Consider the following 12,316-nt stretch of genomic DNA (forward strand, 5'->3'; position numbering starts at 1 on the left):
GTCATCTGGATTCAGGCCTTTCCCATGTATTTCTCATCCAAGTCTCTGGTAAGTTCTTCACATCACAGACGGTACTCAGACCCATTGTGCTCTCTTCTCTGTCTTTTATTAAGTGCATGATGGTTCGACCTGGTGCTATAATGAGCTGTGCAGGAAATATTTTCATGTGATACTGGTGTCAATTTAGACTAATCTCAAACCACTGTATACAAAGAAGTCCTGATTGTTACTGTCAGTGATTAGAAAAGGTCACCTAAATCCTTTACAGTGTTATATGTCCAGCTGCAAAAAAAAAGTCTGTATATCTTTTTTTTTTTTTTTTCTGAGCTAATTGAAGCTTTGTTCACCTGGGTTTCAAAAGACGCCTCATCATTTTAGTTTAGTTTAGTTCTTGAAGAATAATGATGTGTGTGCTTCTCCCACAGCTTTTATCTTCATTAGGCATTTTCATGCCTGGCTAGTGAGGAACATGATTCTTTTTGAAGACTACAGTGTAGGGTTATAGGGAATATGTGGTAGTTACAAATAGACTATAGGTCTATAGTCAGTTAGGAAATAGCATATGGAACATTTTACCTTATTTCAGCTGTTGTCCATTGAAATTTTACCAAAAGATATTTTTCTCTTGCAGCCATTTATTTTTCCTGGCGATGTCCTTTTCATTTATTTGGGGAGGGGCAGCACTTTGGGACCTGCGCGAGGACTTCTAGTGACTGTGTACTCTCCAAACACAGAATAAAAAAGCTACAGCTTTCTGCAAAGTCTGGTCTTTCCACTCCTTTTAGTATCAGTATGCTTGCAGCAGTCACAGGCTGTCCCACTAGCTAACGTGCGGACCCCAGATCACACATTGGAGAGCACTCAAAAGCCTACTATGAACAGACTGTCTTAATTTGCCTAGACCACGCGCTGTTAGGAGAACAAGTGATGCTGTTCTTTGTATCTTACTGAAATGTTTAAGTATTTGTTTCAGAGCATAAGGACTGACTTCATGGCTGTGGGTGAGATTTCTGTAGCAGGTTTTGCTGCTTTCCAGCAGGCAGAGCTAGTGTCCGGCCTGTGATGCAACCTCTACAACAGTGCTCAGAGACCAACCTGAAGAAAAGTGTTGCAAGGGTGTCTAAGCAAGCACCCCTCCAAGGAGGGGCAGGAGGAGGTGGGGCTGCACCAGAGACTTTTAATGACAGACTAAATGGGAAGGTGTAGGGCAGCTCTGTACAGTCAGTCCAGTGCACCCACTGTGTCTCGGTTGTCTTCCCCTGTAATCTGGAAGAGTATATTGTCTGCGCCAAATCTTGAAGAAATACATACAAGCAGATTTTTGTTTTGTCTTGTTTTCTTTAAACTTTAGTTACTGATCAGCAACTTTCAAGATGACAAGAATTTTGACAGCTTGCAAAGTGGTGAAGACTTTGAAAGGCAGATTGGAGTTTTGCAATGTGTCTGCTGATCACCGGAATTTCTCAAGGACTGGTACCAGGTTGTTGAGCATCAAGGTAAGAGTAACTGAGCTACTGTGGTTGAATAGATGTTTGGCATGCTGAGAGATAGCTCACTGCAGATAACAGGGCTTACCTAGACACATAAAATTGAACTAAAGGAGATTTGTCTGAACCCTAAGCAAGGGGGTTGCTTGACTAAATGGTTTTATTAGCTAAGCAAACACACTTTTGGTGTAGTCTGGAATGGAAATTATAGGGTAAATTGCACCAAAAGGTGGAAGTTCAAGGTTTCAGTTAATTATTATATAGTATTTTCTTTAGAAACACCCCACCCTTCTATAGGCCTGATAGCTAACAGAGCAGATCTTTCAGTCCATATGAGAATGAATCAACTAGATATTTAAAAACATGCATCACTTGAAGCATGTGATTAATCCTATTGGATCCACAAGGGATCCATTTTCAATGTATTGAAAACCACGATGGCTCTGAGATTAATCAGAGATATAGACAACTCTTTGTGAATGCATCAGTGTATCAGCTCTTGATTTACTGGTGTTGGAACCCCTTAGTTCGATACCCCAACTTTCTTCTGCTCTGTTGTTACAAGAGATGCATTTGACCAGCTTTGCTAGTGTAACTTGGGCAGGTGTGGCTGAGCACAGTGGCGAAATGGGACTTCTTGTGCGAATTCTGTAGCACTGGCAGTGTTTTGTCATCACGCACTTTGCATTGAAAAGGGACTCTTGCACGTGTATCCTGTTGAATCAACAGTGTAATAGAATTGGCAGCTGGAGGAGTGATGTTTCAGTGGGTGGTGGGGAAGACCTCTAAGGGACTTGGGTGGGGGGTACCCAGTAGATGCCGCCTTACCTGGCAGGGTGGAGTAGAGGGCTGATCAGTATTGTATCTGTCCACTGAGGACTAGGGTTTCTCTTACCTGTCCCACAGCCAATGATTTTTCAGGAGGTCTCTGAGCTCCTGGCAATAGACCCATTACTTTTAAAACAAAGATTGGATGCAGAGAAAAACTAGATGAAGAAAGAAGCATCCCTATTTTCATCCCTTCCTTCAGCACGTGAGTTCTCAGTTTAGTTTTGTCTTAACTGCACTTAAAAACAGAGCCTGTGTTGTGAATAGCATTCTTGCTAATGGACCTGTCTTTTCCTTGTGGAGAGTGTGCAGCAGACATGAACCATTACCTTGTTCAGTGTCTTAAAACATAGCACAGTATTCTTCCTTCCAGAAGATTGATCCTGACTCTGCAATCAGATCTGACTTAGGAGGAAGTTATTCCTTCTTGTGATGACAACAGGGGTCCTACTTGTGAATTAGGAAGCCATCATATTTACCAGTTTCTGCAGCTGCACCACCTGAGAGGAAGTAGGGCTCTGACATGAGGAGCAAGTTCCTTGGTTGTTCCTCAGGCTGGTGAAGCTATGTTGGTTTGACACTGACCACACATTGTAACTATGTCAGAGGCCTCAGGTGGGGCAGTCCCATCTCTCACGTCTTCCAGGGCAGCTGCCAGATTCTGTTGTTCCATTTTGAAATCTCAGCACTGGGCTAGGAAGTGTCTCTTGGTGTGACAGAGCAAATTGCGACACAGTTTGAACAACCTCTTCTCTTTGGGCTTTGTGCTTCGAATTGAAACAGGACAGGAGAAAATGGAGACAATTTTACTGCCAGTATTGCTGGATGAGTGGAACCTGTGAATGCACTAAGAAGTGCTGTTGGCAAATGTCACAGTGTCTAGAGGATAGGAGCCCAGAATTCATACTTGGCAGCTTGGTTTATGATTGGTGATGGCCTGTAGCATCAGTATACTGATGCGGTATATTGTAGAACAGGAGTCTGTGCAGGTACACTTAAGTTCACTAGGCCTTTAGAAACTGTCAAGCCAACTAAGCAGGACTGACGAGTTCTATTGGAATGCCATCCCTGCTTGTCTCTATTGCCTCTGATACCTCTCTTGCTTTTTGGAGCTGGTTCAGTTATTTCTGCCATGGTCTGTAGAGTACAGCAGTTGAAGGCTTGTGATGCACAGAGAAGTGAGTTCAAAGACACATTAGTCTGTGGTTATAAGTCTGCTGTCGTAAAAGGCGTCTTCTGGTGGTAAAGCTTTGTAGCCCATGGTTATGATTGCTGGTTGAGCTTTTCAGGAGACACCGTCTTTCTTTACACATTCCAGGATAATACTGGTAGGCACCTATAGCAGACTGGATCTGATGCATTCTTATACTAATGGATTAGCATCTGAAGTTTGGATTTGGCATCTTAAATGACAGATTGATGGTGTCACTTATTCAAGGACTGCACAGTGACAGACTTACAAGGTCATATCTCATAATGCTGAGGCATCCAATTAAGAAGTTTCATGCTCATGGAAAACTGCTGCCCTACTCTGATGGAGTGCCAGCTGTCCTAGCATCTACCTAATACTGTACTTGTAAAGCTAAAGAGTGATTGCTTAAAGCCAACAACACCGATGCTGAAGGCAAGGAGAATGAATACCTGTTAAGAAAGCAATGCCAAGTGAAACACTTGGGAGCTATTTTAACCTCAGTCCCATAAATTGCAAATACATCTTAGAATGAATTGGGGCCCCTTTTTGTTTCAAAGTGTATGACAAGGTCTATCACAGGACAGCCAAGACCTACCGTGCATCTGAAGTGCTGAGTCCAGTGGAGCAGTACTTGCAGTGTGACTAGCTGGCTCACCACAAGGTGTGGTGCTAGCCAGCCAGCCCCAGAAGTCTCTTTCTGACATATGTTATGTGACATCTTCTACCTTGGCATTGACATTGGGGAAAAAGCTGTTTCCTTATTAGACTTGATTATTTGAGTTCAATACCTACAGGAGTTTGTGCTGTCAGAGTGGATGCTTGAACTCCTGGAGAGTGAGAAGGCTGATATCTAATGTCGTTTAGAACCCTGTGGCTCTTGAGATCTCAGCTCGGATTTTTAACACCACCTTTGCCAGGGGCCACATGAGACTGTTTCAGTGCAGAATCTGGAATACAAAACCTTGAACCTTTCCTGGCCTGGGGCTTTTGCTTTAAGACAGTGTTAGGCTTATACACTTTTTTCCATGGGACATACAGAAGCAGAAGTGGAAGAGACTCTCTACTATACATAAGCAGCAGTAAAGCAGCAGGCCTGAGGGAAAATTTAAGGATAAGTGGTCCTAAAAATTCGACATATTGCATAGCTTTGCATCAAAGTGTCGAAGTTAACTGTAGTTGTGAGACAAGTGACCAAGTAGTGACTTATGACTGGGTTTAGTGTTTCAGCTGTCATTAGGGGTAATGGATATTTGTAAGAAGTTTGAAGAAAGAGTGAAATGCGAGGTAATTAAGGTGTGTGGGCTAATGGCAGAACAGGTAATGATCTCATTCTCCCATTATTGCAGGCTTAAATGAGCATTTAGTTGCCTTTTATTGCTTTTTCTCAGTGGGATATTTTAGGGAGCATAACAAAATACAATGAAAACATGTTTCTAACTATGTATAAGCTAAGTAAAGTATTAGAGAGCATGAAGGAAAGGTGGTAGTTTTAGTAGAATGCCTAATAATTCTCCCAAGACTGTTTTCTGTCCAGTTAAACTCAGTATATGTGGGGAAACACCATTGTAGGTGTGCAGTCTGAGATGTGGGGAATCACAGTTCTGTATTTCCCTATTGCATCCTATCCTTCAGTTCTAAAGGAGAGATAGAGCATCCATGGGTGAAAAAGGGGCACAGAGAGCAGATCGGAGAGCCCTGGGAGCTCTCTGTAGGGGTGCTTAGCCTCACTGGTTTCGGGGTAATCAAACTTCTTTATAATACAGGAGTAGGCAGAGAGACTGCAGCTCAAGGCTTGTATCTTTTAATGCTCATCTGAGGCCAATGTAGTTAAATGGGGATGTAAAGAGTAGTGCAAGCAATAAATAGGTGGCTTGTAACAGTATAGCTGGCTGAGTAAGGAGAGGATTGGGAGAGCTATAAAAACCACCAGGAGCAAGCTAAAAATATAGTTAGAAATGAGAGGGAGAGGAGGAAAATTTTTGAGCACTGGCTTCAGAAACTATTTCAGCTTATTGTAAAAGGGGTCTTCAAATACATTTTGAGGCAGGTGGAAAGTGAGAAAATGACTGCATGGAAAGCAGAGAGATGGGTAGGATGTGAAAGATCAGTCGCAAGCTACTCCACTCCTCTCCCTCTGGAGGTGAAAGTAAAGGGGACGTAACACTGGGCCTGTTCCCCTAGAGATGGGAGGAACTTAGTGAGCTGCTGCTGCTAGGGAGAAGAGGTGCTCATTTCCTTGGGTCCTCACTGACTTCTGCTAGCTGCCTCACCTGTCTTGGTTCCCCCTCTTCCTTTGACTTTTGTCATGAACAAATATTTCATAGAATGATTTAGGTTGGAAAGGACCTTGAAGATCATAGAGTTCCAACCCCCCTGCCATGGGCAGGGACACCTCCCACTAGACCAGGTTGCCCAAGACCACGTCCAATCTGGCCTTGAACACCTCCAGGGATGGGGCCTCAACAACCTCTCTCAGCAACCTGTTCCAGTGCCTTACCACCCTCAAAGTGAAAAAATTCTTCCTAGTGTTTAATCTAAACCTACTCTCTTCTGGTTTAAAGCCATTCCCCCTTGTCCTATCACTACATGCCCTTGTAAAAAGTCCTTCCCCAGCTCTCCTGTAGACCCCTTTATGTACTGGAAGGCCGCAATAAGTTCTCCTCGGAGCCTTCTCTTCTCCAGGCTGAACAGCCCCAGCTCTTTTAGCCTCTCCTCACAGGAGAGGTGCTCCAGCCCTCGGATGCCCGATTTGTGGCATTGTTGTGAACAGCCTTAAGAAAAGTTCAAGTTGAGCCTTAAGAAGAGTTCAACTTGTAGGAGCTGTGAGTTTTCCACCATGGTACCTGTGTTATATTTCTGGCTTTGCTTTCTGTTTGGCTTGGATGGTAAAGGAACTAATCCAAAGCTTCTCCCTAAAGTTAGCCTAAGTGTGAATCTTCTTTGGTGTATCCCAAGACACTGGCCTAGCTTTTGATTCATTTTTTTTTTATTCCTGTCCTTTCTTCTTCTCTTAATTCTAGCCAGAAGCAAATGTGCTAAAATAAAATTATATATATTAAAAAAGACTGGCAAAGAAAGTCTTGACTGTTAGCAATGTCCAGATAGATTTTCTGCCTGTGATGGCATAGTACTCACAAGAAGAGACATTTTTCTACCAAAGAGAAAACTCCTCCTTTGTTGCTGGTTATTTGGTCTTGAGAGAGTGGATGTAGCACAGTCCTGGCAGCAGCTTTCTACTGTAAAAGAAATCTGGTGGCTTTTGGCTTCTGCACATCTGATATGTTGGCTGTTATGTAGCCAGCCAGATTTGTGTGCTGAGAAATGCGGCAGAGGCTGTCGTGCTGCGTGGAATCATGGCCTGCCTTAGAAAGGAAATGTTTTGTCATCTTACTGGAGGCATATAAACTGGCCTGCAGTCAAATTGAGTTCCAGCTGTGTTCTTGCCATACATAAGTGCCCATCCTGGCCCCAGTACTCGGCATACTCATAGTCCTTCAGCAGCCCAGTGTTCAGGGTTCAACTTGGCCTTGCCAAGACAAACTGAGAGATTTCTTTGGAGGGGAAAAGCTTGACTGCCTTGAGTGGTTACTCTGTGAGGCAAGTATAAAAGAGGAAAAATTACCTGTTCACTTTCCAGTACAGGGGTTTGTAGCAGACACACTTTAAAAAAACAAATTGTACTGCAGATCTTTTGAGATTTTGCAGGTCTTTATCATTCATCCTGTAGATGGGAAGGGCTGCTAGAGCAGGGAGCTAACTGGAACTAAATTAATCTGTTTATTTTAATTTCTTTTTTTTTTTTTAACTGCTACAGCGCTTTGTTTAATTCATGTGTTAAGTGCTTAGAGAAGTGGTACCTGAACTAGTTAACTCTTCAAGTTTCTTTGACAAAATGCACAAAATCTAGCAATACCACAGCAACAGCATGACCCTCTCTGTTAGCCATCTCCATCCTCCAAGATATGCATGAGCCCTGCAGCCTCTCTGGAGCACAGGGAGCTCTGCTAAAGGCAAAGCTACTAGTGTGTAGGAAGGAGAAATCAGATTGAAAATGGTGTGTCTCACATTGGGGATATGTAAGAAACATTTTAGTTTAGACTACAACAGAGATATATCTGAGACTACATGTGGATGCTTCTGAGAAGGGTGGAGACAAAAGGACCTCATGGAAGCTCTGGGGGTTTTGTTTATTTCTTGCTTGTTGTTTTTCTGAAAGTGAAAATCTCTCCCCGCTAGCCTCTGATTGAGCCAACTGGCCTTCTTTATAGCCTGTAAATCACTTTTCACATTAAAAACTAAACTGAAAAGACAAAGTAGACTGTCAGCTTAGGGATATGGTAACACCTCCGCTGGAAATGTAAGCAAGAATAATTGCTTCTAGAATGCTCAACAAACAAAGCAACCACTTAATTAAGAATAATAAATCAAGTAAGGGAGGGAAACATTTTAACATCTATCCCTTGCTATAGGTGAACTTGCAGGCAGGTTATGGTTGCTCAGGGAAATTCTTCTGCATTACTTGAACACTGTGTAGGGGCTCTAATAGTACAATGGGGGCTTCTGTTCAACAGAAATTATTTCTGTGCTGGTCTGGTGTGTAGAAAGGCAGATGGTCTGTGGTGGAGGGAAAGACATGCAGATTCCTGTCAAGTACTACAGAATCATAGAATCATTTTTGTTGGAAAGGACCTTTAAGATCATCAAATCCAACCGTTAACCTAGCACTGCCAAGACCACCTTTAAACCATGCCCCTAAGTGCCACATCTACATGTGTTTTAAATACCTGCAGGGATGTGGACTCAGCCACTTCCCTGGGCAACCTCACTATAGTGAAGGTGAAGCTCTAAAGGTCACAGTGATTGCTCTGGATTTTGGCCCTCAGGAGTTAGATGGATCTTAACTTTTCTAGTTATTCCACAGTTGTGGACTTTAATGCCTGGAGGATTCTCCCAGGCTGTGTTTGCCGTTGAGACTGTGATTCAAGTGATTACCCCAGTTTGTTCCAACAAGTGGTAGGACTTGCTTGACCTGGAGTTGATATTTGGGTGGATTCAAACACACGCCTGCTGGGTGAAAAGATCCATCTCTTGAAACCAGGGCTGAGAGAAACTGGTTCCTACAGTCAGTCTTCTATGTCTGCAGTGTGGCTGGGTTTTCAGCAGGCTTCAGAAAGGGCAGAGATCCTATCCAAAGCCCAGTCGGAGGCATCCAGGCAACTTCTGTGCTTTGTAATCTTTTGAGTGTGTGGCAGCTTTCTGTAATGAGAATCTTAGTGAGATTAGGGAGCTGATCAAACTGTAATTTTGGGGGGGCTAAATCTAGGGGATTTAGCCACAAAAACTGTATTTATAACTGGAGGGGGGTGGGTGGGAAGGTTTAGAAAACGATGGCTAAACCTTTTGAGAATGACTGGATATTTGACATTAATGAGGAAAAAATGCAAAGCTAAAAGCATCCCAAATGCACAGAATTCAATTACTTGGCAGTGCAGTTTGATTTTTAGTGTATTTTGCAGTACATTAGTAATTGATCTGTGCAGTATTTGTAACTGCAGAGGAGCTCTAGATGAATGTTTGCCATGATTGTTACAAAATGTTCAATGCTGGGAATGAAATTTCTCCTTTCTGCGATTGCTCATCTGATTTACTACTAATGGAAAGTAGCTTTCCTGCTCCTTTCTACAGCAAATTGATCTTGAGTCATCTTTAAAAAAAATCCCAGTAAGAGGAATTGTTCTGCAAAAAAACCAATGTGAAGTTAAATCATGGCAAGAGGTGCTGCCTGGTGCACAAGCTTGGCACATCTCCTGTGGCATGGACCATTGGGGTTTTGCACTGGGTTGTTACTCTGTGACTCCAGGTCTGTGCCCAGGAGGCAGCTGTGCTTGGAGTCCAGAAGTGGAAATTTCTCAGGTCCCAACAAGTTCATTGTCCAAATTAATTTTAAGCCCAGAAATGCGTTGGCAAATCTATTTCCACCTTTGCCTCACTCTTTCTCTTCCCCTGCATGTCATAGGTGATCCTACTGCCCGAAGAAGTCTCCCAACTCATTCTGTCATTTCTGTTGTGTGTATCATACAATGGTTTAGGTTGGAAGGGATCTTACAGATCATCTAGCTCCAACCCCTGTGTCATGGGCAGGGACACCTCCCACTAGACCAGGCTGCTCAAAGCCCCATCCAGCCTGGCCTTAAACACCTCCAGGGATGGGGCATCTACAACTTCTCTGGGCAACCTGTTCCAGTGCCTCACCACCCTCAGCAAAGAATTTCTTCCTGATATCTAATCTAAATCTACCCTAATCTAGTTTGAAGCCGTTCCCCTTGTCCTATCACTACATGCCCTTGTAAAAAGTCCCTCTCCGGCTTTCTTGTAGGCCCCCTTCAGATACTGGAAGGCTGCTATAAGGTCTCCCTGGAGCTGCTTTTTCTCCAGGCTGAACAACGCCAACTCCGTCAGCCTGTCTTCATAGGAGAGGTGCTCCACTGCTCTGACCATCATCCAACAGGTCCATATCCTTGTGCTGAGGTCTGCAAATTTGGACACAGTACTCCAGGTGGGGTCTCACGAGAGCAGAGTAGAGGGGTAAATCACCTCCCTCGACCTGCTGGCCATGCTTCTTTTGATGCAGCCCACGATGCAGGTGGCTTTCTCAGCTGCGAGTGCACATTACTGGCTCATGTTGAGCTTCTCATCAACCAACACTCACAGTCCTTCTCCTCAGGGCTGTTCTCAATCCATTCTCCACCCAGCCTGTATTTATGCTTGGGATTGCCTCGACCCATGTGCAGGACCTTGCATTTGGCCTTGTTGAAATTCATGAGATTCACACAGACCCACCTCTCAAGCCTGTCCAGGTCCTTCTGGATGGTATCCCTTTCTTCCAGCGTGTTGACTGTGCCACACAGCTTGGTGTCATTGGCTAACTTGCTGAGGGTACACTCAATCCCACTGTCCATGTTTCTGACAAAGGTGTTAAACAGCACCAGTCCCAGTACTGACCCCTGAGGAGTGCCACTTGTCACTGGTTTCCACTTGGATATCAACCTGTTAACTGCAACTCTTTGTGTGCGACCGTCCAGCCAGTTTCTTATCCACTGAGTGGTCCATCCATCAAATCCATGTCTCTCCAGTTTAGAGACAAGGATGTTGTGTGGGACAGTGTCAAATGCTTTGCTTAAGTCCAGGTAGGTGATGTCTGTTGCTCTCCACTTATCCACCAACACTGTAGAAGGCCACCAAATTTGTCAGGCCTAACTTGCCCTTGGTGAAGCCATGCTGGCTGTCACCAATCACCTCCTTATTTTCCATGTGCCTTAGCGTAGTTTCCAGGAGGATCTGCTCCCTGATCTTGCCAGGCACAGAGGTGAGACTGACTGGCCTGTAGTTCGCTGGGTCTTCCTTTTTTCCATTTTTGAAAACAAGGTTTACGTTTCCTCTTTTCCGGTCAGTGGAAACTTCGCCAGACTGACATGACTTTTCAAATATAATGGAAAGTGGCTTGGCAACTTCATCTGCCAGTTCCCTCAGGACCTGCAGATGGAATTCATCAGGTCCCATGGACTTGTGTAACTTCAGGTTTTGTACATGATCTCGTACTTGATCTTCACCTGCAGTGGGCGGTTCTTCATTTTCACAGCCCATATCTTTGCCTTCTGTGACTTGGATGGTGTGGTTAAAGCCCTTGCTGGTAAAGACCGAGGCAGAAAAGTCATTGAGTATCTCAGCCTACTCCATATCGTGTGTGACCAGGTCTCCTATTTCCTTCCACAGAGGGTCCACATCTTCCCTAGTCGTCCTTTTTGTTTTGTACATACTTATAGAAGCTTTTCTGGTTTCCCCTGACACCCCTGGCTAGATTTATCTCTGTCTGTGCTTTAGCTTTCCTAATCTGATTCCTGGCTTCTTGTTCAGTTATATATATACACACATTATTTTTTTGGAAAAAGCTGGAGTTCCGAAGTGGTTTCCCATGCAATTCCTAGACAGGCTAAGAAGGCTTTAGTTTCCAAATAAGGCAAAAGAGGGGGTGTTTAGTCTGGTATGTGGAAAGACCCAGCTGTGCCACTGAATCTCTTAACGACTTTTGCAAAAGTCACTTTCTGTGTCCCATTTTCCTCAGCTGTAAAATAATGATTAAGCCTGTAAGGGATCCCACAGTTACTGTGCGACTCAGTTCTGCTAAACACTCTCTGAAAGAGGTGCGGTTTTATGAGAAGTTTTCCTCTAGGCTGCTTGTTCCATATCTATCTCTTCCAGGACAGCTTATACCTGTCCCTGAGGTAACAGACCACGAATGTCTGTCTGATCCACAAGTTCCTCTCTTCCTGTGTCCTACAGTGGAATGGACTGGTATATTGAATTTTGCTACCTGACACCAGTCCAACTAAGCATACACTTATTTTTAGCGGCTTAGCTGTACAGTTGCAACAGACGTTAAGCACCTATCAAAGGTCACAGCTGGATGAGAGCCAGCATACTCAGCAGCAATCCTTGAGCAAACATTGAGGAGAGAGGCGATCCTTTCCCTGCAGAGTTACGATATTGGTTAATTGCAAGATACAATGGGTGGAAGAAATGAAAGAAGTGATATAGAAGGAGCCAGGGTGATCCCACAATGATAGCAGCACATGCTCTGCTTGCGGTGAGGTTTGCCAGCTGCGTTGCCCTCATTAGGAGCACAGTGTTTCCTAAGTGTTAGAAAGAAAAAAGAGCATTAGGAGACTAATAAAAGAGACAGTATCTTGGCAGCTGGGAGTGGGAGAGGGGCAGGAATACTTACAGCATCAGAGCCAGGTGTCCTAGGTGT

The 12,316-nt window shown here is 44.0% G+C and overlaps 1 protein-coding gene across 1 annotated transcript in view; it reads left to right on the top strand.

Moving 5' to 3' along the window:
• Window positions 1–1,357: 1,357 nt before the first annotated feature.
• The window catches only part of CPS1 (carbamoyl-phosphate synthase 1), a gene marked incomplete at its 3' end in the record, with an annotated part of 97,636 nt that continues 86,677 nt past the window's right edge, over window positions 1,358–12,316 (top strand). The window contains exon 1 of the mRNA XM_082483563.1: window positions 1,358–1,496. Coding sequence (XP_082339689.1) covers window positions 1,374–1,496 — 123 coding nt within the window. The 5' untranslated portion in view covers window positions 1,358–1,373. The remainder of the gene's footprint in view (window positions 1,497–12,316) is intronic.

This window comes from Vanellus vanellus (genome assembly GCF_965231255.1).
Source record: "Vanellus vanellus genome assembly, chromosome: 5".
NCBI lineage: Eukaryota > Metazoa > Chordata > Aves > Charadriiformes > Charadriidae > Vanellus > Vanellus vanellus.